The 27675-nt window shown below is 44.8% G+C and overlaps 1 protein-coding gene across 4 annotated transcripts in view; it reads left to right on the top strand.

Annotated features, from left to right (window-relative positions):
- Positions 1-27675, top strand: part of Ube4B (Ubiquitination factor E4B) — a 438127-nt gene that overhangs the window by 109856 nt on the left and 300596 nt on the right. For 3 of the 4 annotated variants that reach the window (XM_055072695.2, XM_055072679.2, XM_050183471.3), the window contains 2 exons: positions 230-314; positions 17358-17440. In XM_055072695.2, the coding sequence (XP_054928670.2) occupies positions 230-314; positions 17358-17440 (168 nt within the window). The remainder of the gene's footprint in view (positions 1-229; positions 315-17357; positions 17441-27675) is intronic. The other variant, XM_055072686.2, reaches the window with a different exon arrangement.

Below are 27675 nucleotides of genomic sequence, written 5' to 3' on the forward strand. Positions count from 1 at the left end.
ATACGATGAGGAAGAGTATCGGGACTGACATTCCATATACAAATGATATCTCTGGTGACATCACACATGCATGTTGGCGTCACAATATGTGAGGAAGAAACTTGGGGAGAGTATTCGTAGCTTTCCCATGTGCATGAAGTATGATAATCACAGCATTCTGTACACAATGCACATGTAAGTGTCCTGTTGGCATGACACATAGGTTGGAGGCATCATGTCTGTGTTCCAGGGTGGACGAGGGTCGCAGGCATGTGCTCGAGTACCTGCTCTCCTGCTACTACCGTGCAGGCCTCCAGGAGAGGACCAACCCTCAGGTAAGTTTTGACTCAAGGGCCCGGTCATTGAGAAGGTGAAAACCAAGTAGTCGCCTGTCAAGTGGCTACTTAAATATCACAGCATGTTCATAAAAGGAAGCTACATGCAGCAATGAACACAGAGCAGATGCATAATGATGGTCAACCACAATCAACAAGTTACCGATTTTATGCATTTACAGAAGAACATTTCACTTTTTACTTTCAGGGACATTGAGGCATTTAGAAAGAAGTGCTGTATTTTCCGGCATATAATGATTTTTTTTTCTTAAATTTTCGTTGGTGCGTCCTGTAGACTGGTGCGACTTATATGTGGCTCTTTCTTTCTTTCTTGGAAAAATCTGCCATCAAAATCGGATTGGTTGCTATGGACTCCCAAAACGTTGACCTCCTCTAGCAGTTGCTACAGGTTGCATGCGCGCTATGTAGGTACCGATTTCTCTTCGTGAGTTGCCGAGCGCAGTAGGAGGACGGAGGAGCAACACTCTAAAAACAGTTGCACCCTTTGGAGTGTATGTTTGCCAAACAACAATAATCGTTATCTGTCTTTGTTGCATTTTTTTTCTTGATAACGCTGCGCGCATTACTTTCCTTTCAAGAATGCTCTTTCATGCTATAATGTGCATGCCGTTCGGGACTTGAAAGTACTGATCTCGCAGTGCTAAAGAATGGAAATGCTGGCAAGACAGATGACGATTATTGTTGCATGGCAAATATACACCCCAAAGGGTGCAACTGTTTTTAGAGTGAATGCAAGCAGTGGCAAGCCGCGAGTCGATCAACTTCGTAGTTGTTGCATCTGCAGATAGCTTTCAAGATACGGCGCATATATGGTGCGCCGCTGCGCAAACTGCGTAGTTGCTACCAGAGTACAACCCGTGCTGCCACCTTCCCACTTTCCACCCTTGTGTGCGATTCAGCTTGCTGTCGCACGCACATACAGCATATACGGCAAGCGGGGACAACTTCAAACAGTATACATCGCGGCGACCATTATGGCAGAAATGTGCCTGGAGTGTCCGTATCATTGTTTGCACGTGAGCCGCGTTCACGAAGTGAAACGTCACTGTATGTAAAAAAAATAAATTGTTTACCGAATGAACAGGTGCATCTTATACACTGGTGCCACTTGTATATGCTTTTTTTAGGAAAAACTGCTGTTTTGAGGGCTGTGTGGCTTATACAAAGGTGCTTCTTATACTCCGGAAAATACGGTAGTTCGCAACAAAAAGTAAACGTGTTATTGAAAAGAAGCAGTCGTTTGTTCATTATAAATACGGCAGTTAAATTGCAGACTTCAACATTGTTGCATGTTGAATAGAGACGATGAAGGTGGTTGTAGTGTTGACAATGAGCTATTCAGAATAGGTCTTGAAGCTACTACTTTCTGGTTATTACTAATGGGCGGTGACATGTAGCAAGAAGCCATTAACTGTGATTTTTCATTACTTTAATATATTTATTCATTTATTTAATTTCTTACTCGGGGCCTGAGGGCATTGTAAAGAAGAGTGGTGTAACAATAAATTATTAATCGCAACTTTGAAGGCAGCTGGATGTTGCAGCGGCGGAGGTGAGAAGGTAGTTCCGGTCACGGCTAGTTTGTGGCAAAGAGGCATGACAAGTGTTAGTGCAGCCAGACGGAATTTTAACCTTTAGCTTATGATCGATTTGCGAGGACACATAATTTGGAGGAAGAAAAAGATCATTTTTAAGTGTCTGGTTAGCGTAATAAATTTTGTATAAGAGGTTTTAGCAGAAGCACTTGCGGCGTGGCTTAAGTGCCAGCAGACCTAAGTTAGCTTTTATTGAAGAAATGTTGGCGTAGTGGGAGTAATTAGAGAGCAAGTATCAAGCAGTGCTATTCTGAATGGATTCAAGGGTGGTGATTAATGCGGAGCTAGATGGATCCCAAATAGAGCAAGCATATTCTAATTTTTCATCTAGCTAGAGTTGTGTACAATCTTTAAATTGCCGAGAACAGATGAAAAATTGGGGCGTAGATCTCCAAGCATGCGATTAGTGTTATTAATTACACATTCAACATGCATATTCCATGAGAGGTTGTGAGTTATACAGGGGTGGAAGTGACCAAGGGAGTTTTGGAGCAGCTCGGGGAGCACCAAATTTGGCACTTTTGAGCAGGTTTGGAGGATAAATGGTCCATTTCAGACCAGTAAATATGCATCTTGAAGCAGCTTGGTAAAGGTCAATATGAGTAAAATTCAGGCAGATTGAGAAAAGGTGTTCTTTATTTAACTTTTCGAAACACAGTTATGTCACGGCAAATCAGTTCTGTGGAAACCTTCTATGCGAGCAAAATTCGTGACTGGGAAAAATTGTCATGTACCTGACTGCATCATGAAGCTACAAAGGAAACCCATACAGCAGAAGCTTGATGTGGGCGAGTTGGTTGAGCATACTTGATGAAAAAAGAGCGCTACGAAGACGAGGACGAAAGCACAACATGTACGACAGACAAGGCGCCTTGTCTGTCGTACATGTTGTTCTTTCGTCCTCGTCTTCGTAGCGCTCTTTTTCATCAAGGAAACCCATACAGGTTTTTCAGAAAGCACCATTAAGTTGCATATCTGATATGGAAACTAAATGTGGCCAAGAAAAAAGAAAAAACTGAGTACTCTTCGCGAACAGTGCTTACTCTGTTAATAGGCTTTCGTTAATGCTAGCTGAATTTTTTTTTCATTGTGAAGAAGCAACTAATACCTAACTTTAATGAGCTAACATTTATTACCTTACTTATTCGATCAGCTTCCAATGGAATTTTTAGAGAAATGACCGATAACAACACATATTGCAACCATGGCTTGTGTGGTTCTTTTCTCTGCCAAAAACAAAATGAAAAAAAAGCTTGGAAATAAATAAAATGCACGTGACAGTGTGCCCCCCTTACCAGTATTAAAGGTGGTCTTGGGCCTAAATGTCTAGTACATTGTGTATATGAACGAGCAAATCTGGGATGCAGTCTTGCAGTGGCGTGGAAAGTGAACTGTTACAAAATCGCACCACCTCGCATTTCATAAGCATCGAAGGTGCCTGCCAACAACTGCTAGTGCAGTGAGCAAAAAGCGTGGTTGCTCGGTGGGATGAGGTTTGCATAAAGATTGATGCAATCTTTAGTGCGCAGCAGTGTTGACATGGTCACGGTGTTTTTTTTTTTCTTCTTGTTTCTTCTTTAATTCTTTTATTTGGCTGATGGGCTTTCTTTTTCGTTAAAGAAAAGGCACTCGCAAATTGTAGGTTGCTTTAAATGCTGTTACGATCATTTCTTAGTGTCATCCACAACTCTTTCATTGACATCTCAACGATTTGGTAAACTTATAAATTTGAGGTAATTAAACATATTCGTGCACAATGAACAAGAAATATTCAGTAGCCACCATGAACAACACCCATCAAAGTACAGCGAACAATGTTCACTTGGTACCTTCTGGTAATTTTTAATTCTTGGCGACTTTCAGTTAAAATAGCAGAATACCGCAGAATAAATGGGAAGGGCAATACTGGTCATTGCATGTTGGCCTGGTTTTCACATTGCTTGCTGAGAAAGAAACTATAAGACATTTTTGAAAGCAATAAAAAGGTAAAAATGTTCGCTGGCTTCCTGTTTTGCATCGTCGACCAATATTTTGAATAAACTCGATTATTCAGCCTTATGTGCAGGTTTACCAGAGGTGCCATTGAGCCAGCATAAAACAACTGATGTTTTGTGTGCCGAACGATAGTGTATTAACATTTTTGGACTCCGATTTGCACAAGTCGCGCCGTGAACATTGTTGCCGCAAATGCAAGTTTGGAGGTTCGCATTTTTGCTGAATTTTTAATTAGGACCACCCTGTGGCTGCTAAGGTTGACTAACTACATCCTTGGCTTGCGTTCTGCAGCGTAACAGCCTGATTTTGTCTGCGGTGGCCATGCAGAAAATGATGGAGCCTAGTGGCGTAGCCAGAAATTTATTGCAGGAGGGTTCTCCAACAACTACCGCTCCCCCTTTCTCTCTCTCTCTCTCTACAGATATATATATATATATACACACAAACACAGGATGTTTAAGTGAACACTTTCAACAATTTCTAAAGGTTGCCTACGGCGGACAGCACCGTTCTAGTTCATGAGCTGGGCTGCTCAAAGAGGCAGACATTACTTGCACAAAAAATTGAAATGCATAATCGACTAATTTACAGAAATTCACTAATGAAGTTTTTAACGAAGTACCTTATGGCCTATATTGCAATTTACAAATTCTAGTCGTGGAGTTTGCAAGGTGGATCCACTTGGAACGAATTCTCAGGACGACACCAGTTTTGAGGCATTAATTCCCAAACTTGCAGAGAAATGCATTGGCATTCCTGTTACTTTCTTAAGAATACATCATTTTATGCATTGAAGCACAAAAGTAACCGGATTGCCTACCCATTTTTCCGCAAAGTTTGGGCATTAATATCTTGAAACTGGTGTCATCCTGAGAATTTGTTCCAAGTGGATCTGGCTTGTGAACTCCACAGCTAGAATTTGTAAGTTGCAATATGTGCTACAAAGGAATTCGTTAAAAATTTGATTTGTGAATTTTTTAAATTAATCAATCCCCGCAGGGGCGTCTGCGTCAGCAGGCGTTCGGTGTGTTGCGACACCACATACCCGAGCACATGAGGGTTGGACCCTCCCGCGTGTAGCCATGCGCGTCTCAGCCGTGTCAAGGGAAAGGGGGATCCTGGGGGTTGAGCCGATGCCGGGTGTTTGGACCTTTAAGGCCCCCCGGCGGAGGCAACACACCTCTTTGGCCTCTGCTTCACGTAGACGGCACCCCCGGACTGACCCACCCGGGGGAAATCGGTAGTCGCCTCTTCCTATCTCTCTCTCCACAAACCTTCGTCTTTACCTCTCACTTTTTTATCTTTCCTGTCTTCTTCTCTCTTCCATTTACTTCCTTTCTCCATGGCGGCAAGGGTTAACCTTGTGTGGATATCCTACCTTGGGTACACCATATTGGGTTATAGTGATGGCGTACAGCTGGCGTCGTGCAGGCTTGTACACAAGCTTTGCCGCGTCCCCTCGTTGGGCTCCGTGGTGGGCGGTCGGCGCTGTTGCCGAACATACACATTTTCCTATGGCAGCGCAAGCCTCTGTTGTTTATGATCGGCGTCTGAAGAGATGCCGCACCGAAGTACCATTTCAATTTTCCTTTCAAAGCAACGCCCCAACATTTCCAAAGTACTATGTAGTGCATAGTGAAAGCAACATACCGGTAAGGAAACTCTCTCCATTCCTGGTAGCAAAGTGTCTGAAAGACAAAATCGGACCAACATACAAAGCATCCAAAATGTCTAGCGGGGACCTCCTCCTAGAACTGATCAAGCAGATAAGATCTCTGAACTTACCAGTATTGGCGACGCGACAGTGACTGTTTCAGCCCACAGAACACTTTATACAAGCAGGGGAGTAATATCTGAAGAAGACTTTATTGGTTTAAGCGGCGAGGAACTGCTTAAAGGTTTCCAGGAACAAAATGTTACTAAAGTACAAAGAATAGTAATCCGCAGAAACGATCAAGAAATCCCCACCAAACATGTTATACTTACCTTCGGAACAAGCGTAATGCCTACCTCGCTCGATGCAGGTTATGTTAAAGTCAATGTGAGGCCATATATACCAAACCCCAGACGATGTTTCAAGTGCCAAAGGTTTGGACATTCTTCACATGCATGCCCAGGACAAACAAATTGTGCTAAATGCAGCTCCAACGAACACCAATCTGAGAATCGTACCTCTTCCCCACATTGTGTTAACTGCAAGGGAGATCATCCAGCTTATTCGCGGTCCTGCCCTTGCTGGAAAAAAGAAAAAGAAGTAATTGCTCTGACTGTCAAAGAAAAAATCTCGTTCTATGAAGCCAGAATGCGGCTATCGTACCTTCCTCGAAGAAGTTACGCCGATGTGACGCAGATGGGGGCAGCGTCACAGAGGTCTCAGGAGTCCTCTGAGACCACGCATAGTGGTCCCGCCGTCACCCCTCCCGCCCCCGTGGTGGAAGCAGCCGGCGCTGCTCCATCCTCTTCAGAGGCCCTGCAGACACCAGTCCCGCAGGGCCCTAAGATCAAGCGAACTCCAAGGCCCGAGGCACGGGTCTCGGCGCCAAACTCTCGGTCCTCCAGCGCCTCAGAGAGAGCGATGGAGGTCGACACAAAAACCCCGGTGTCATTGACACCGAAGGACAAGCGCTCTCTCGAGCGCGGTAAGAGGGACAAAATCCCAATAACCACTCAAAATAAGAAAGCGATAACCTAAAGGTTGTCGCTCGTTTGTATTAGCCTGTTTAAATCCATGTCATCTAACATCTACCTCCTATACTTTCCGTAGTGCCATTGTTACCTTTCAATTTCAAAATGGCTTTTATTATCCATTGGAATTGTAGAGGTCTCATACACAATCTAGGTGACGTCAAAAAAAATCAACAGCTTTTCACCAGTTGCAGTATGTCTCCAGGAAACAAATCTTGGTCCAAAAAATAGTCGAATTCTCAAAGGTTTCACCGTTGTCCGAAGGGACCGCGAATGTTCCACCCGTTTGTCAGGCGGAGTGGCTATAGTCGTGCAGGGCGGCACTCCTACCTAAAACGTTCAATTGAATACATCTTTAGAAGCCATAGCTGTCACATTCTATCTTACAAAACCTTCACCATTTGCTCACTGTGCATTCCACCCCATACTCACTTCACTACTAAACAATTAGAAAATTTAACAGATCAATTACCGGAATCATTTGTTTTAGTAGGGGATTTTAATGCTCATTGTACTCTTTGGGGCAGCGTCAAAACTGACCAAAGAGGACAGCTGGTTGGAGATTTTATCTTATCCAATGATATCTGCCTTTTAAGTTCTTGTGCCTCGATGTACTTTTCACCAACTTCCCGCAGTTTTAGTTGTCTAGATTTAGCTTTCTGCTCACATCTCTTTTTAATGATCTTAAATTGGAAGCCCTCGACAGGCCTTATGGCAGTGATCACTTGCCCGCAATCATCAAACTTTTATCATCACCACTAACCTTAGTCAGTAGGCCACGTCAGTGGAAATTACAGCTCGCTGACTGGCCGGCTCTTATGGAAAACGCGAAACTGGAAGCTGTAGTATTTTCACAAGAACTACCGTAAAAACCGGACTATAGGTCGGACCGGAATATAGGTCGATCCCCCAACTTACGAATCCTCAAAATGAAAAAAAAAAAAAAAAAATCCTTTTCAATGGCAAAAGTACCGAAAGACATGACACCCTTACCTTGAAACAAATGCGACTCGGGGGGTTGCACAATGGTGACAGTATTTATTTAAATGCTGCTTGCATGTGCACCCGGCCAAGTTTTTAGCGGTTTCGCGCGATCATCGACACGCGTGCTTGTCAACACCTTATTAATGGCGTTGAGCAGCGAAACAAACGAGATACGCGCATGTGTACACATGCCCTTACTTTCGCTATTTCGCCGCTCCGTGCCGTGATGATAAGGTGCTGACAAACACGCGGGTCGATGGTCGCGCGATACTGTTAAAAGTTCGTCGGGTGTACAGTACACAGAAGGGCACGAAGTGCGCAAGCGCTACTCCGAATCAGAGCAAGGCCTTTGATCAGAGTCGGATGACGAGTGCTTCTCGCTGCCCAGTCCATAGGCGCGTGCGATCTCTACCGCTTTCAAACGGATGCATTCGGCAGTCACAGGCAGCGATCTTACACGCAGCTCGCGGACGGACTCCGCAACCTTGCCTTCCAGTTCTGCAGTCCACTGCGATCCGGCACGAAATGACGTTTTCTTTTGGTTGCTGCAAGTTGTAATACGTTGCTTTTGCCTCCGCCACTACCGAATGCTCTTTTCGGATACTTCAAGTTCGCGCTGTGCCGCCAGGTTGCCGTGGGCTTCCGCGTACTCAATCGCCTTTTTCTTGAAGGCGACGGTGAATTGACGTCGGCTTCCGCTCCCGCTCATTTTGAAACAAAATGAAAGTGCAGCCTTTAATTAATATAACTTTGCGACAATGGAAACGCAAAATGCCGGTGTCACAGGTGCCACAGCGTCGCCACGCTGCCATGCTGCTGATGGCGATGGCGGCTGTTTACTTTATCCGCCCATTGTTGCAAGACTTCCGTAGTTTTTCCGCCAATGTCCGGTATATAAGTCGAGGGTCGACTTTTTGCGATGGGTTTTTGAAAAAAAGTTCGACCTATATTCCGGTTTTTACGGTAAGCATTGACGAACTCAACAAAAAAATCACTGAGGTCATAATATCTGCAGCAGAAAATGCAATACCACAGTCATCCGGTATTTTGCGCAATAGGCTAAATCCCTGGTGGACGAACGAGTGTACCAAAGCCAAAAAGAAACAAAATAAGGCCTGGGGAATCCTGCGGAGGTACCCCACTTATAGCAACCTTTTAAATTTCAAACAGGCCAAAGCCAAAGCACGATTTATTCAAAGACAGGCAGAGAAATCGTCATGGCAAAAATACATATCTTTAATTAATAGTACCGTCACGTCAAAACGAATGTGGGACAAGGTGAGGAAATTTAAAGGAGAGTACACATCATACACAATACCACTACTCACATGTCCAGGCACACAAACAACACTACAGGACCAGGCCAACCTATTAGGCGAACACTTTTACAAGGTCTCCAGCTCAGCAAACTACTCCAATGCTTTCCTAAATTATAAAAAGTCAGCAGAGAAACAGAGACTGCCCACTACTGGGGCTTCAAATGAACCTTATGATAACGTCCTCACAATGCAAGAATTGATCAGGGTTCTCTCTCCCGGTAACAAAAAAATGGCAACAGGTCTTGACCATGTCCACTGCACAATGCTGGCACACCTATCTCAAGCATCAGCAGAAACACTACTTAAATTTTTCAACAAGATCTGGGAATCTGGAGTAATGCCTACAGACTGGAGAAATGCAGTAGTAGTGCCTTTTTTTAAATCAGGTAAACCCACAACGTCCCCAAGAAGTTACAGGCCCATTGCGTTAACAAGCTGCCTAGCCAAATCCTACGAGAGTATCATAAACGTAAGGCTCACATTCATCCTTGAATCAAGGAACCTAATAGACATGCACCAGTGCAGATACAGAAAGGGCTGCTCGACAACTGACCACCTCATACGACTAGAACATGAAATGCGTAATGCGTTTGTACACAAACAACACTGTCTCGCAGTTTTTTTTTCGGTCTAGAAAAAGCGTATGATACCACGTGGTGGTATAGAATGTTAATAGACCTGGCTGACTTGGGAGTGCGTGGCAAAATGCTAAACTGTCTATCTGATCTATGGCAAATAGAACATTTCAAGTGCGTCTCGGCACAATGCTTTCACGCACATTTACACAGGAAAATGGCATTCCACAGGGTTGCATTCTGAGCACGACACTCTTCATAATCAAAATGAACTCTGTTAATAAGATCATTCCATCCTCTGTTATGCATTTAATATATGTCGACGATTTGCAAGTGGCTTGCCGCGCCTCAAATCTACCCACCTGTGAAAGGCAACTACAAATAACCATAAATAATCTTACACAATGGGCTGACAAAAATGGATTCCATTTTTCAACAGACAAAACTGTTATAGTTCTCTTCTCCCAGAAACGAGGGTTACACTGCAATCCAGTTCTCACATTGGATGGTACAACCTTGCCGGTCAAAGACGACCACAAATTTTTGGCATAACATTTGACACAAAGCTGAACTTCCTGGCCCACATTAACACAACTAAGATTAAAGCAAATAAAGCATTAAACATCCTCAAGGTGTTATCGCACAAGCACTGGGGATCTGACCGAACTTGTCTACTACGTATATACCGGTCCCTTGTACGTAGCATCCTCGACTACGGTAGTGTAGTTTATGGTGCAGCTAGGCAGTCATACATGAAGTGACTTGATCCAGTTCATAATCTCTGCCTACGACTGGCGAGCGGTGCCTACAGAACATCGCCTGTCCAAAGTTTATATTTCGAGTGCAATGAGCCTTCCTTACAGCAACGCAGAGCACTACTTACACTTTCCTATGTACTACGAATTCGATCATCACCACAACATATATGCTATAGCATCGTAACACAGTGCAAATCACGGATACACTACACAAACAAACCGAACGTGATTCGGCCACTAATCTTACGACACGAAGAATACTGTCAGACTTATGATGTTCCTCATGAGGCCCTGCAGGTTGCTGAAAGGCCACGAAGATTGCCACCATGGTACAACTTTTCACAGCTATGTGACTGGACACTAACACATCTAAAGAAAAAAGACATTCCACAAGAACACATAATACAAGAGTTCCGAGCTATTCAAGAAAAATATAAAAATTATACGGAATTTTACACTGACGGCTCCAAAACACAAGAATACGTAGGTGTCGGAATAATAACCAAAAATTAGCAAAATAGCATTCGGATTTTTCTTCAGTGTTTACCGCCGAAGTTTTTGCGACATGGACGGCAGCAAAAGAAAATTACCAGTGACAAGCAGATGAATGCTATCGTATATACCGATTCATTAAGCGCACTCAGAGCTCTAAACCTTAACTCCGCATCTGAACCCCTACTTGGTGATATCCTAAACATGTTGGCCTATAATGAATACGGAAGAACTTTATGATTCTGCTGGGTCCCAAGCCATGTTGGGATACCAGGGAATGAAGCAGCAGGTAGATGCGCATTCATGGCAGCGCACAAAGGTATAACACAAACAACACTTCCATACAGAGACAGTATCCGAGCGATTCATAAGGCCCTGGCATCAAAGTGGCAACTAGAACGGGACTCTTGCATAAATAACAAGTTACACACAATAAAACCCCTGCTTAGCGAGTGGAAGTCGTGCAGTCACCAGTAACGCTTCTACGAGGTGATCCCATGTAGACTCCGAATAGGGCATAGAAACCTGACACACAATTTCCTACTTCAAAACGTAAACCTGCCAACTTGCGAGAAGTGCCATGAACCACTCACAGTAATGCACATTATTATGACATGTCCACATATTGAAACACAGAGACGGAAGCTTTTACATAATCTCTATAACTTGCACATACCTTTACACCCCGCCTCAATACTCAGAGATGAACCGCTAGTGACCTTCACTGTCTTTCTCAGCTTTCTAGAAGAAACCGTTTTTTTATACAAACTCTAAAGTAACGCAGCTTTCGCTGCTTTAACATTTGATTTCCCAATATCTTGTCACTGGCGCAGCATAGCCTTAGTTGCTTTTGCGCCATTAGGCTCGAATTAACTAACTTAATTAACCAATTATGCATTTCAATTTTTTGTACAAGTAATGTCCACCTCTTCAAGTACACTGGCTCATGAACTAGAATTGTGCTATCTGCAACAGGCAACCTTTAATCATTTTTGAAAGTGTGTTTGTTTGAAGCTTATAACCATGCAAAAATAAACTCCTAGCACTCCCCGGACAAGAATGATTTCACAAGTATGCCTGTTAGCGCGTTGCCGAAACACATTGCTTAACTTCTGAAAAAATATTTCATTGCTAAGGCATACAGCCACTTTGATCCTAATTATGCCATCATCCTTATGCTATGTTTAAAAATAATGATACAGTTGAACCCAGTTTTATCGAACCCCAAAAAAAAAAGAAACGAAAAAAAAAAAACGCCATCAGTTCTTTATAGGGCATAATGCGATATAAGCCTGCTTGAGACTTGGGCGTCATAAAAGCACATACCATTTATAAAATCACTTTATTGATTAAACTACCTTAGTTTTGCATGAAACAGTCCCGTGTTTTCCTCTGCTTGGGCAATTTCGCTGCGTGTGACACACCCACTTCTCTACATTGTCTAGAGAGTTGGAGCAGCTGAGGCTGCAACCTTTCACATTCGCGCAGAAGTGCCAGGCTAATGCGAATGCACCAATCTCCTCAGAGGATGTGGGCAAAGGATTGTCATGGCTTTCCTCATTGCACTTGCTTTCACTTGTGCTCGGTATGATGTCGGCAATGTAGTCTTCATTTTCGGGCTTTCCCATGGTCACGACACCGTCACCTGCACTCACAAACTCGTCGACCATTGATTCATCAATGGCTTCTGGAAATTCTGACAGCTCACTCCAAACTTCAGCAACACCGGCAATGGCTTTGTCGCACTAATCAGAATTTTCAGTCATCACTGGGCACGCTGAAGCCGGCACGTCTGAAGCAATTTCGGATGAACCACTTGTACACAGCCCCCTTGACATCTTATGCACGGCTGTGCTTATGCATCGGGCACCACGGGTACCGAGCCGCGAGTTTCACTGCCAGCTCTAATCTCCGTTTTATTTTTCAAGGTCGTGCTGAGAGTGCTCCTTGGAATCTTGCATGCTGCGGCGACATCAGACTTCTCACTGCATTCGACTCGATTCACGATTTCCAGTTTCACGGAAGGCAAATTTTGTTGCTTCGCGCTAGCCATCACAGCAGCACTGCGGAAGAAGACCCACAAGGTGCAAACACAATGAACCAGAAAACTTGGGTTCGACAGTATTAAAGAAAACTAAAACTTTGTTTACGAATTGATGCATTTATCTAATGTCTATCGATGACCTAGCTGGCACTTGACTTGGAAAAACGAACAGTGCTAAAAATGGGGCCAAACAAAAACAAGACCTGAGTCTCGTTTGCACGCTAGCCTTGCTGCAGCCCAGGTAACAGTGGAGATCACCATTGTCTTCCAGTCATATCTTCTAGTGAGTGGTACGGCCATGGCTGTGTATGGAAGAGGGCGGGCACTATTTTGCAAGTTGCCTATCACTTGATCGCGCTTTCAGCGTTGTGAGCATGTTATATTATTCTAGATTCTAGAACTTCTATTGTATCATATGATGCAAGTTTCACTCGCTTTTGGTGACCTGCTGCCCAACTGGTTTTTAGGGATGTTTGGAAGTAACTTGCAATCACGGTATTGCAGTCATCACGTGTCACATATTCTTATTTGGTCACACTCGGGAACTGATGAGGCAGACATTTCGAAGCGGGGCTGTTTCCTGTTTAGAAGCCTTTGTGAAAATAATGGCATGCATGGTTTCCAGTAAAATAAAGGCCAATAGCTCTAAGATATTTGAAAGCATCGTGTCTCCTGACACCCATCTTTGCTGAAAATTGCCGAGACGTCTAGTTAGGATAGTCTCTCCGTCGCAAAGCAGCATGTGTTATGACGAGGTAGGTGAGCCTCAGCTGGGCAGCTGGCCACAGCCGTCTGGTGTTGAGCGATCAGGCAGTGACAAGACGCCCGCCCTATGTCCATAATTATCCTCTCCTCATATCCATGACCTCGCTCCCCTTCTTTGAATCCCTTTCTCTTAGTCACTTTCACACTCTTATATTCACTGGGTTGTTGAACTGCGTGGTGGCCACTAACTTTTCTATATTTCTGTTTCTGTGTGGACCTCGAATCCATTCACCTACCTGCCCTCCCACCTGTTTGTTGTGGCGGCTTCTGAGCTTCCTTGGCCTAGCACCCTTGTCCTTGATATATCTTGCTGTGCGGAAATCAGTGTTGTGCAGGTCTTTCTTTCTTGTCCCATTTTTATCCCTGTTTTCATTCTCAACATGTACAAACTGGCCTAACAGCAAGCTCTTCTCAAGTTTATTAACATAATGAAAATCAGAGACGTGGTAAAGAAAGAGGAGGAAAGAAAAGGGGGGGGGGAAAGAAAAGGGGGGGAGTGTGCTTATTATGGGCATCCTAGACAAGCAAGTCGCATTATTTTCAGAATGCTTTTCGTCTGAGCAGCGTGGTCGACGATTCGGTCAAGTACCAGAAATGAGAAGCTCTTTGACGACACGAAGGCCTGGTTGCCCCCAAGGTTTATGGATGCGCTCCTCCCATCTTTATCTGTGTGTGGAATATTTAGCGCTAATCTCCCTTCAGCGGTTATGGTTAATATGATCCGGAATGAGGTAGAGGTGCATCATGAGTTTGGTCTCTATGTTCTGTGCATGGGAGAGGGGATCGCCCACATGACACCCCTTCAGATCGCCACTAATTGTATTTAGTGAGGTGTGAAAAGGTGATATCCCACAAGGTGTTATTTATAGCGAAGCAAATTTTTGTTTGCACATGACTATGATATGTTTTCCGACAGCAAAAAAAAAAATCCCATATACGCTGGCTAACTGATTTTTCCGATTCCTTGCTTCCGATCGGTAGCTAAACTTTTGGACACACAGTGTGCCTCTCAAGTATTTTTGACCTGATGTCGCAAGCATAGCGGTTGTGAACAAGGTTGTGAACTCGGAGCACTAAACCTTAGCTGTGGAAACCTTAGCCATGGCAGGAGATCTCATTGGACTTAATGCATGCGATCACATGTGGAGTTAAGGGTTGCATACTGGAATGTGCAAATTGTTTATGTTTTGACCAACCACTGTTACAAAGATCTCGTGCAGCGCAAGAAACCTCTTTTTCTATCGAAACATTGTGGAATGTTGTTGCTGGTTCTATAGAAAAAAGAACCATTGTTTAATGAGATTGCATGCATAACACGAATAGTGCTGTGCATTCTAGGATGCACACAAGCACCGGTGGTTACGCTGGAATCAATGACGAGTCATGTGTAAATAGCCAATGCGCTTGACTCGTATACCAGACTTTTATACCTCAAAATAAACTTAGTTGTGAGTCAGCGCCAGTGTCGTGTTCTTCTTTCCCTTAGTCTTTGTCTGTTTTGAACTGTTAGTTTCTGAAACACGAATCACCACTAACTCGCCCAAGTTTCTCTTCGAGTACACTTATACCCGATTTCGACGATTGCCAGCTGGGCTTGCCACTGACGATGTGCTTTGAGTGTCACATGGTTTTCTGGGCAAAAGTTTACCCAATATATATAGTCATTTTTTGCTTTTCACAGTTTTGCTACTCGTTTGCTGCCACTGCAGCTTGAGAAAAGAAGCCTCTCTTTGTCCATGAGTGACTGTACTCAGCCAGAGTAACTTTAAGCTGTACATGTTTTGAACAGCTTGTCTGGGACCGCAGGTGGCAAGCCAATGTGCTTATCCTGTGTGATTGCACAATTGCATATTAGCGACAGTGCTCCATCTGTGTCTACCACGTGTCGTCACAAATGCTTACTAATAAATCCAAAGCCAGTCTTGCAGCTGGTTGCTCGTAGAAATGTTGGCTCCCACCAGCGCCAAGTTGTTTTTCTGTCATTCATTTCCCTAGTCATTTCTACATGTCAATTGAACAACAGAATAATTCCCCTTATGGTTTCCTTGCCTTCGCATTGTTGTGACTAAAGAAAAGCCTGGCCCCCTTGATTCTTCTCATTTATCAGTGCATGCGTAGAGTGCTATCTCCTCACTGTGCAACACTCGGCAGGTTTCTCTGACATTATTACGATGAGGTTTTGACCGACTCGAACCGATAGCCTGTCAAGTGGTGGAATTTTACAGAGATAATGATAGAAATTACATGAGCATGCCTTTATTTGCCAAAGGGCTTTATAACATTTGTTTTTATTTTGCTCAAAGTCAGTTGAAAAGCTCGAATTCTTGTCATCTCATGATGCACAAATGCTTGCATCTTCCTTGGCCGTGCTGTGCAAAGATGCAAGTGTTCACTTGAACAGACATGCCCAGTGGTCGCCCGCATGGGAGCTGCCAGCGTGCTATCCAGAACGAAGGCCACATTCTGCACAAGCTCTGGCATTAAATTGGAAGGCTTTGTCGTAACTTTTGCAGTTCACACATGTGTTGCACTGAATAAAAAGCTTCATTTTGATTGGATGCAGCTTTAGTTTTGTACCAACAATCAGTGTGCTGTCCTATTTAACTTGTAGGTTCCTAGATATGATAGTTTGATGCCATTGAGGGTGAGCAGAGGTTCTTGAAACACTTGAAAAACCATTGAAGATCAATAATGCATTTTCAGAGCTTTGCAAGTTCTGGCGTTCTTCCCTCCTTAAAAAGCCCTGTATGCTTTAGTAGGATAATACAAAATAAGTTATGAGAGCCATGGTGGGTGAGCATGGTTGCGGCAAACCCTGTGACAAAACAGTGCTTCTGAAATTCAAAGATTTCATGCAAGTAGTACTCTTGTGAAACTGAAAACTGTGCATGATGTGTGCCCGAGGCGCCATTTTGTTCACTCCCTTTGTCGTACGGCTAAACTGTTGTAGTGCCAGTCCTTGGTGCACCGATAAAGCGGCTTGTGACATGAAAGTAGTGCATATATTAACAGGGAATTTAAAAATGCAATATAAATGTGACACGTGCCCCGGTATTTTTGAAAATTGTTTGAAAGGGCCTTGAAAATCTATGCTTTGTCTTCGAAAGTAGTATGAATCCTGCCATTGATTTGTGCTTGTCAGGACTAAGAGGCAGGCCCAAATTATCTGATTTTCAGAAATATTGAGGCTCACAGTAATCAGATTTTACAGCATTGGGCAGCTGTTGTTCATGTACCTTTGTGTATTTCGTTTCAAAATATTACTTTATACCAGAGCGCATCATCAGAGCTAGAAGCATGTGACACGTTCAGAAGGAACTGCAACCTCAGAATGCAGCCCCAAAACAAAGCCATTCCATTCACTTATTGCCTGAAATTCAATTAAATGGTCTACCGGTTAGTGCTTTCACACTGAGCAGTAGGAACATGCTTTGCACTGAAATATGTCCTATATTGCTCCTTTAAAAATCTTACTTTGCTTTTTTTTCCCAGCATTTTATTAGATTCTAATGCAGTTTGTTTGGAAATTTAAGGATTGTTTAAGGATTTGTTTAAGGACTTGTTTAAGGATTTTAAAAAGTTGTTGGTACACTCTTAAGGGAAATTTTGTGCCTTCTCCCCTAACAGTAATCAGTGGCACGAATTTCCCTTCTTTATGGCTGAAGTGCCAGTTCTTTCAGCTGATGGAGGTCATGTGCGTATTAGCGTGACATTGCACTTCTGGCTGGAAAATGATTGATATTATCGTTGGGGAACAAGATGAGCTCCAAATGGTGTAAAAAGAGTGTAATGAGTACATTGTGCATGCAGGCCCCCTCCGCATTGCAGGAGGTACGGACACAAACGGTGCGGCAGGCCGTGCTGCTTTTGCAAGGCATTCTGGCTGGACCCAGGTGAGGTCAAGGCATTTCAAAATAATCAGAAAAATTCTCTCCATCTTTTATAGATTCTAATATAATTTAATTATGAGTACAGCTGCAACTTTCGAAGCTATGTAATATAACGCATGCCGTTAGTATACTGCTGTCAAACTCTGCTGCAACAAAGTGTTTTCGATTCCCTGTTGGGATATGATAGCCTATAATGTATCAAAATTTTATCCACAACAAATGCTTGATCACTCTTACAGTTCAGTGAAATTTCCCTGAGATAAAGGCCACACAATCTAATGCACTTTGGTGTCTGGTTACTCTCAGGAGTGCCAGCCACTGCGGGTTTGGGCTTAGTGAACGTCAGTCGTTGCCTCGCATAATCTAGTGTGGTACTGCACGTACGCTCAGCCTGAAAAGCAAAGCACCGAGCACAGGGGAACCCAGGGGGAGGCCAGGGGGGGGATCCGGGGGTGCCTGCCCCCCCCTCGAAATCAAGTGGCATACCCCCCCACCCACGCCACCACTCCTCATAGATTTCTAAAGCGCCGCGAGATCAATGTTGAGACTTGGCAGCTATTCATCCGTCAGCATTTTGCTGCCCCTTTCACTCCTTTTGGATGGCGGTAGTTATCGGCATCTCTTAGGGTGTGAAGGCCAGTTTTCTCATAGATACGGCGCTCGTGCAATTAACTCGAGATGCGTTCAGTTGTCGCCATCTATTCAACTGTCATGTGCATATAGCTCTTGCTTTTGTTAGTTCAACCTTCTTTGTTTAGGATGATCCTGGGACCAGGAAAGGGATTCGGTTGTTAGTCAGCTGGTCTTTACTCTCATGGAACTAGTTGCGGCCGGAGAAAACATCAATTGCGTTTAAATTTTCCTTTAGCTTCATTATTTCCTCTAGTGACGGCTCGCCGCAACACTGGCAGATGCCCGGAACCATATACACGTGATGTGGGTTAGATGAGGTGGGAAATAAAATAATGTGAAACAGCGTTCATCACGAAACCCTGCAATAACCCTTAAACCCATAAGACATATGATTGTCCCCTGTTACCTTGTCTGGTTTTTCCCAAATTGTACAGCACTTTTCGTGTAAAATTGGCAAGTGGAAACAAAAATCGCAAGGAGTTCAGAAATTAAGCGATCTTCTAAGGGAGAGAGCCAAGGCAATAACCAAACTGCAAGGAAAAGCGAATAATAACAAATTTAATCGTTGTTTATGAGAATATTTATGGATCAACATCTTTTTATTTAAAAAGGAAGTTGAGAAAATGCCGCCGGAAGTGGAGAACAATTACGTGTTTTGAATGATGCTTCGATAGTTATCGGTCGAACTGCCGCACGTAGCCACTTCTCTGCTGTGCTTATGTGGGTGTTTTTATAACCTTTCGCGATGAACGCAGTAGCCTAGAATCGTAGTGTCCTGCGCTCTACGCGGTTGTATGAGACTGGCGGCCACACAGCGTTACGCAACTTCCCAAATAACAATAGGAGTTGGTTTTCGCACTTGGTAGAGCAGCAAACGAGGAATCCAAAACAACTGTGATTGTTCCGCAAATATACATTTCGCTATAATTTTTCCAGAGCTAATACAAAAAATGCTACTATAGTTGGATACAACTTAAGTCTGCAGTGAAGCCTCGCCTACGCCCTCATTACAACCAGCCACTGTTCCTCCACGAGGCTGCAAATAATCCGTACTTCAAACTTTTCCTGTTACCCAAATAAGGCGGTAACCAAAAAAGTAAAATTATTAGCGCTTTATTTTACACGTTTTCCCTTGCCTATTAAGTGGAATGACGCAAGCCTATTTCTGTATTGAACTGAAAATAAAATGCTTGTTTCGCTGCAACTATTTATTGTCAAGTTTCACTTCAGTTGACAGTTAAGTTTCATGAGTAAAACGGGCTCAGCAGTGAAATAAACTGTACCGCAGACTTTTGAAGAGTGAAATATACTCAGGCTCCATACACTTTGTCCATGTCTGTTGCACACCTCATTGCTTCCGCCGCTGAAAAGACTCTTCAAGAACAGTGGACGATCCGGAGCTATCAAGCAAGGCGCCATTTTGAAAAGGCGGCATCACGATGATTTTGTTTGCTTCTGTGATTAACTGGCGGAGTAACACAACCCCGCACGGTCCGTTTGCCTTGCTAAATGCTGTTTATTTAAGTTCTATTCTACTGTAGAAATCTTTATTTTACACTTTCGCTTGTTTACTTGTTCTGCACTTCTTTCCTGCGTGAGTACATTTGATGTCGTTCCTTGTTTGCCAAGTAAAGGAGAGGTGTATCTCACAAGCGTACATGTGAGATACGCCTTATTTCTTGTCTCTTTTGCGGGTTTACGTGTCTATGTGAGGAATGGTGGGCGTTATTCATATTTGTACTTGTTAAGGTACCCCCCTCATTTGCATAGAAAGTTACCTTGGGTTGCCCCGCTAGTGCACAGCATCTGCAGGCTTGGAGTGACGCCTGTCACCGGCAAAAGATGACGCGAGCTAGTGGGGCTATACTAATCCAGGTACAACCAAATTAGGAAGGCCCACTAAGCTTCAACAAGACACTCCCTCACCAGAACAGGAATTGGCCTCCCTGGTGCAGTATTCGGTCACCCCCTCCCATATGGTTCACTCAATTACCCAATGGCCCTCAGTCCCCAGCAGCTGCGGAGCACTTGACCGAGGTGGCAGTCAGACCTGTAACGCAGCATAGGGTGCTAAGAATCTCTGGACTCGGACAGGCCGCCGATGGAAACTGAACCTATCAACCTTTAATTGCCGAACGCTGTCGAGTGAGGCTAGCTAAGGAGGACTCTGAGGAATTATCAGGCATTGTTTGGGATATTATCGGCCTTAGTGAGATTAGAAGAACTGGGTGAGGCTTACACATTGCTGAATAACGGACATGTCCTCTGCTATAGAGGTCTTCTAGATAAGAAGCAATACGGTGTAGGATTCCTAATCCATAAGGACATAGCTGGCAACATTGACGAATTCTACAGCATTAATGAGAGGGTAGCTGTAGCCGTAATCAAGCTTAATAAGAGGTATCGATTAAAGGTAGTACAAGCCTACGCTCTAACATCCAGTCACGATGATGAGGAAGTAGATCACTTTTATGAAGATGTGGAATTAGCAATGAGAAAAGCGCAGGCTCAGTATACTATAGTAATGGGTGACTTCAATGCAAAAGGGGGGAAAAGCAGGCTGGGGAAGAAGCAATCGGCAACTACGGTGTCGACTCTAGGAACGCTAGAGGAGAGATGCTGGTAGAATTTGCAGAAAGGAATAAGCTTCGAATAATGAACACCTTTTTGAAGAAGCGTAGCAACACAAAGTGGACCTGGAAAAGCTCTAATGGTGAAACAAGAAATAAAATTGATTTCATACTTTCTGCTGATCCCAGCATAGTAAAGGATGTAGAAGTGATAGGTAGGGTAAAGTGCAATGATCATAGGTTAGTAAGGCTATGATTCACCTGAATTTGAAAAGAGAAAGACCAAAATTGCTCAAGAAGAAACAGGTCAACCTTGAAGCGATAAGGGTAAAAGCAGACAAATTGAGGCTGGTACTTGCCAACAAATATGCAGCCTTAGAACAAAGAGGTGGTGATCACATAGAGCTAATGAATGAAACCTTAACTAGGTTGGTTTCAGAGGCAGCAGTTGAAGTGGGAGGCAAGGCACCAAGGCAACCAGTAGACAAGCTCTCCCGAGTAACAGAGGACGTAATAAAGAAACGACAAAAAATGAAAGTATCCAACTAAAGAGATATGATAGAATTCACGGAACTGTCAAAACTGATCAACAAGGCGAAAATAAGTGATACTCGAAACTATAACATGAGAAATACTGAAGAAGCCGTAAAAAATGAACGCAGCCTGAAATCAGTGAGAAAGAAACCTGGCATAGGACAAACCAAGATGTATGCACTAAAAGATAAGCAGGGTAATGTCATCAGAAATCTCGAAGATATAGTAAAAGCAGCGGTAGAATTCTATGCTGACCTGTACAGTACCCAGAGGAGTCAGGATACCTCACTTAGAAACAGTAATGAACAGGATACAGAAACTCCTCCTATAACTAGCGATGAGGTCAGAAGGGCTCTGCAAGACATGAAAAGATGAAGAGCGGCAAGGGAAGATGGAATAACAGACGATTTAATCAAAAATGGGGGAGACATAATGCTTGAAAAACTGGCGGCTCTTTATACGAAGTGTCTATCGATCGACTGCAAGGGTCCCAGAAAACTGGAAGAATGCAGACATTATACTAATCCACAAAAAGGGCGACAAGGAATGGAAAAATTATAGGACCATTACCTTGCTCCCAGTATTACATAAAATATTTACGAAAATAATCTCCAATAGAATGAGGGCAACACTGGATTTTGCCAACGAAGGGAACAGGCTGGCTTCAGGAAGAGATACTTTACAATGGATCACATCCATGTCATCAATCAGGTTATCGCAAAATCTGCAGAGTACAATAAGCCTCTCTATGTGGCTTATATAGATTACGAAAAGGCATTTGATTCAGTAGAGATACCAGCAGTCATAGAGGCACTACGTCATTAAGGAGTAGAGATTTTTTGGATTGAATAACTTTAATGAAAGGTACTGTGAGCTACGGGATGCAAGGTCTCATAGAGCGGGCTACTCCCACGTTGGGACCGGGAGCTGTGACTCCCTGGCCGCATTGTGGGCTCGCTGGACGGCCCAGAGCTGCTCCCCCAGGTCCGTGCTACGTAATGCTTCTTGTAGCCTGGCGGAGTCTTGATCCTTGTTTGCGTGGGTCCGACCACACGGCCAGAGCAAGTGATGTACGTCTAGTGTGCTATGGCAATTTTCGCAATATGATATAGGTCAGTCATGTAGTGATGTAGTCTGTTCTGCATGGGGTACGTGTTTGTTTGAAGCATTCTGAACGTGAGGGTTTGAGGCCTGGTGAGCTTATTGTGAGGTGTGCTGTATATTCTGCGGTCTAGATAAAAGTGCTTTGTTATCTCGTTATATGTGGAGGGAGGGTCACGATTCTCGCTGGGATGGTCACGACCAGAATACGTGGCGTCGCGGAGGGTTAGGTCTCGCGCGCTCCTGTGAGCCATCTCAGTGAGATTGCGAGGGGCGTCCTCGATATCTCCGAGGTGTGCCGGGAACCAGCAGATGGTGTGATGCTGCAGCGGTGCGGATCTATTAATTATTTGTAGAGCTTGGCTTGCAATTGCTCCTTTCTGAAAGGCTTTGACGGCCGAGCGTGAATCGCTGTAGACATGGGTGGTGGTCGGGTCTGTGAGCGCGAGTGCGATGGTGACCTGTTCTGCTACTTCGGACTTGGGGGTCTTGACTGTGAGAGCGTTTGTGACTTCACCCTGCTTATTGATCGTGGTGGCAACGAAAGCCTTCCTGGTCGGGTACTGTGCCGCGTCTACGAAACAGGCTAAGATCATCTTATCACATATTTCGCGCAGGATGAACGATCCGCGTGCCAGCCTTCTGGGTTGATGGTGCACGGGATTCATGTTCCGTGGGAGTGGGCGAACCGTGTAGGAGTTGCGTGTGTCCATCAGAACGCTTTGATATAGATTCTCCATTACTGTGGTGTCATGACCTAGTTTGGCTAGGATTTCTCTACCTGGTTTGGTTCCAGAGAGTCTTGTCCATTGAGCCCGTTCTTGAGCTTCGGCAATTTCTTCAAGTGTATTGTGCACCCCCAGTTGCAGCAGGAGCTCTGTCTCGGTGTTCTTGGGGATTCCCAGCGCTACTTTGACTACCTTCCTCAGTTGTACATTGAGTTTGTCCTTCTCTGCTACCTTCCATTTGTGCATGGCCGCCTCGTAGGTGAAGTGGCATAGCGCAATGGCGTGTGTTAGCTTGAGGAGATTTTCTTCCTTAAGGCCGTGTTGTCTGTTTGCTACGCGTCGTATGAGATTCAAGGCATTATTATAAGACTTTGTCACGATCTTCTCCACTGTCGCGGCGTTAGAGCCGTTAGTCTCCATGAGCATTCCAAGGACTCTGATTTTGCTGACGTGTGGAATGGTTCCTCTGTCTTTTGTTCTGAGAGTAATGGAGTGTGTGTCTCTGATTTCGTTCTTTGGCTTGGGACCGCTTCTCGATGGTTTGTAGACGAGGAGCTCCGACTTCGCAGGCGAACATCGCAGGCCGGTGGGAGTGAGGTATTCCTCGATCGCGTCCATCGCTTGCCGCAGAGCGCTTTCAATTGATCCCAGGCTACCTCCGGGGACCCAAAGCTTTACGTCATCTGCGTATATCGTGTATTTGACCTTCTTGATTCGATCCAGTTTCTTGCCTAGGCCGGCTAGCGCAAGGTTAAAAAGCGTCGGAGAGATGACAGAACCTTGCGGTGTGCCCTTGCCGCCGAGTTTGTATTTCTGGGACTTGATTTCCCCTAGACCGAGGGTGGCCGTTCTGTCGCTCAGAAACGATCTTGTATAAGCGTAGAGTCTCGTGCTGAGGTCGAGGTTGGAGATCGTGTCGAGTATGTAGTCATGTGATAAGTTATCGAAAATGCCTTTTCGAGGTCTAGCCCTAGGATTACTCTCGCGTCTCTCGTGTCTGCGTCAATGATGTCATGCTTGAGGAGCTTCATGGCGTCTTGGGTGGATAGCTCGGGTCTAAAGCCGATCATTGCTGCGGGGTAGACATCTTTTTCTTCGACATGCCTCGAGAGCCTGTTTAGGACCGCGTGCTCGGCTACCTTGCCAACGCAAGATGTCAGCGAGATAGGTCTGAGGTTATTGATGTTGGGCGCCTTGCCAGGCTTTGGGATGAGCACGATGAGGGCCGTTTCCCAGTCTTTGGGTAGTGCTCCGTTCCTCCAGATTTTGTTGATTTCCTGTGTGGGGGTTTCGATTGAGGTTTCGTTGAGGTTTCTAAGTGCCTTGTTAGTTACGCCGACCGGCCCCGGCGCTGACTTGCTGTTTAGGTTATGAAGCGCCGTGCATATCTCTTCGGTTGAGAAGTCCCGATCTAGCTCTGGGTTGGCTTTGCCGCGATATGCTTCGGCGGTCGTGCCTCTGGCATTTTTGGCCAGCGGGAGGTACTTGTCGGCGAGACGGTCAATGAGCTGATTTTCCGTGGTAATTTTGAGTTCCTCGTGCATGATCCTGTTCAGCGTACGACCCTGGTCCGCTTTGGTTCTGGTTCTGTCTAAAAGATGTTTGAGCAGGTGCCACGTCGTCCCGCTGTTGATGCGGCCGTCCGCGGCGTCGCACACCTCGTTCCATTGCTGGTTAGATAGTTGCGTGCAATATTCTGCAATCAGCCGGTTGAGGGAAGAAATTCTTTTCCTCAGCCGTCGATTGTGTCTTTGTTCTTTCCATCTCCTGGTGAGCGATTGTTTGGCTTCGAGCATATGAGCCAGTCGGCTGACCATGCTTTGAACGGGGAGATCTGTCTCTATTTCCTTTGTGGCCGCCTTAATGTCGGCCTTTAGTTCCGACGTCCATTGTTCAATGGATTCTTTGCTTGTTCGGCGTTCGTGTCTGAACTCGCGGAACTTGTCCCAGTCGACGTACGTCATTTTTCTGGGTTCTCTGGATGGGGTGTCAATCGCTGTCTCAACAATGTGATGATCGCTGCCCAGATCTTCGAAGAGGTTGTTCCACTGATAATCTGGAACGTTGCGGACGAAAGTGAGATCTGGCGTTGTGTCGCGATTGACTGAGTTACCCGTTCTTGTGGGGTATTCGGCGTTCGTGATGAGCGTTAGGTCAAGTTCATCGGCGTCGTTTAGTAAGTACTTGTCTTTGGCTCTGCTGGCGACGTATCCCCAGGCCGTGTTAGGGGCGTTGAAGTCCCCGGCCACGATCATGGGGTTGTCGCCGGCACGGTTGCGGGCGAGCTAGAGAATTTGCCTAAATGTTTGTGCTCTGTGCTTGGGGCTGCTGTAAACGTTTAGGATGAATAAGGTCTTGGCATTCTTGGCTCTAGGGAATACTTCCGTGAGAATGAATTCGCAATTGCTGCGGTCGTGATTAATTTTGTGTGTCGTCTGGGCTAGCTTGTTGCTGACCAACGTGGCGATACCTCTAAATTTCTGTCGCGGTGTCGCTGCGGTCACGTCATAGCCGGATAGCGAGGGTGTAGCGGTATTTGTCTCTTGTAGGAGAATGACTTGGGGTTTGTCTTTTTTGGCTCGAATGTATTGTTGCAGGGGGGCCTTTTTGCGGACGTAGCCCCTACAATTCCATTGCCAAAGGCGAAACGTTTCCGTTTGCACAGCCATCTTTGTTGTTGGCGTGGGGTGGCCTTTGTGAGGCCACGTTGTTGCTTTGTCTATCGAGCGATAATGCCCCAGTAGACTTTGACGTCACAGACGGGTGGTGTGCCATTTCTAGCGTGTTGAGCCTTGCCCCATGTTGATTGTCTCCATCATGTGATTCATTTGTAACGTTATCCTGTCGTAACCTTCCTTGAGGGTCCCTACTGTCGTCGCAAGTTTGTCTTGCCCTTCCTTCAGTGACGCGACGGTAGTTGCAAGAACGCTTACGTAAATAGCTTGGAAAATATTGCTACACGTGTGTGGTATTTGTTTGTTTGAACGAGGCGCATGGGTGCCATCACTCCAGAAAAGAGGAGGAAGAACGAACTGGGCTCGCGCTATGAATCTAACCGGTCAGCGCTGCAACCGTTGTTGTAAATATAACCTGTAAATAGTTGCTCGTCTTACAGAGTATCTACAGAGGTTCTACAGCTACCTTAATTCTACACAAGAAAAGCAGGGAGATACCTATAAAGAAAGGGGTCAGTCGGACAGACGTAATTTTTTCAATGCTATTCACTGCATGCTTAGAAGTATTCAAGCTCTTAAACTGGGAAGGCTTAGGTGTAAAGATCGACGGCGAATATCTCAGCAACCTTCGGTTTGCTGATGTCATTGTTCTATTCAGCAACAATGCAGACGAGTTACAACAAATGATTGAAGACCTTAACAGAGAGACTGTAAGAGTGGGGTTGAATATTAATATGCAGAAGACAATGATAATGATAAATAGCCGGGCAAAGCAACAAGGCTTCAGGATGGCCAGTCTGCCTCTAGAGACTGTGAAGGAGTATGTTTACCTAGGTCAATTAATCACAGGGAACCCTGATCATGCGAAGGAAATTCACAGAAGAATATAAATGGGTTAGATCGCGTACGGCAGACATTGCCAGCTCATGACTGGAAGCTTACCATTATCATTGAAAAGGAAGGTGTAAAATCAGTGCATTTTACCAGTGCTGACATATGGTGCAGAGGCTTGGAGACTGACAAAGAAGCTTGAGAACACGTTAAGAACCACATAAGGAGCGATGGAACGAAGATTGCTAGGCATAACATTAAGAGACAGAAAGAGAGGGGTTTGGATCAGAGAGCAAACGGGTATATACGATATTCTAATTGACATCAAGAGAAAAGAATGGAGCTTGGCAGGTCATGTAATGTGCCGGTTAGATAATCTTTGGACCCTTAGGGTTACATAATGGGTACCAAGTGAAGGAAAACGCAATCGAGGACGACAAAAGACTAGGTGGAGCGATGAAATTAGAAAATTTGCGGGCGCTAGTTGGAATCGGTTGGCGCAGGACAGGTGTAATTGGAGATCGCAGGGAGAGGCCTTCGTCCTGCAGTGGACATAAAACAGGCTGATGATGATGGTGGTGATGATGATGATGATGGTGTTGCCCCCCCTCGAAAGAAAATCCTGGGTACATGCCTGACTGAGCACTATGGTGCAAGGAACAGTGCTATTGCCCTCATTTGACAGACAGGTTCATTTGCCTCTGGTGACATCGAACATGGGAAGCTCCTGCTCCACCAAGGGTACAAATACAGAAAGGGTGCTGCGAACAAGCAGAAGGATGGTTCTGTGTCACCTGCCATGGTGGCTGTAGTGTTGCATTACTAAACCTGATGGTGCAGGATGAAATGCCTGCCACTGTGGCCACTTTTCGACGGGGCTGAAATGGGAAAACGCCTGTGCATCATGCATTGGGTGCATGTTAATGAACCCCGGTGCTCAAAGTTAATCTGGAGGCTCTCACTACGGCATGCCTCATAATCGAATCATGGCTTTAGCATGTAAAACGCCAGAATAAAAATTAAAAAAAAATTAAATGGCTCTCTCTGGCTATGCGGCATGCTCTCTTGGTGACCAATAGGCCAGGTCGCGAGAGCAAACTTCGTTGGCTGTTTCTGTGTTCATGCATTTTTATTATACAATGAATTGCATTGTTGAAATGTCTTGT

Source organism: Dermacentor andersoni, chromosome 3 (assembly GCF_023375885.2).
Source record: "Dermacentor andersoni chromosome 3, qqDerAnde1_hic_scaffold, whole genome shotgun sequence".
In the NCBI taxonomy this organism is placed as follows: domain Eukaryota; kingdom Metazoa; phylum Arthropoda; class Arachnida; order Ixodida; family Ixodidae; genus Dermacentor; species Dermacentor andersoni.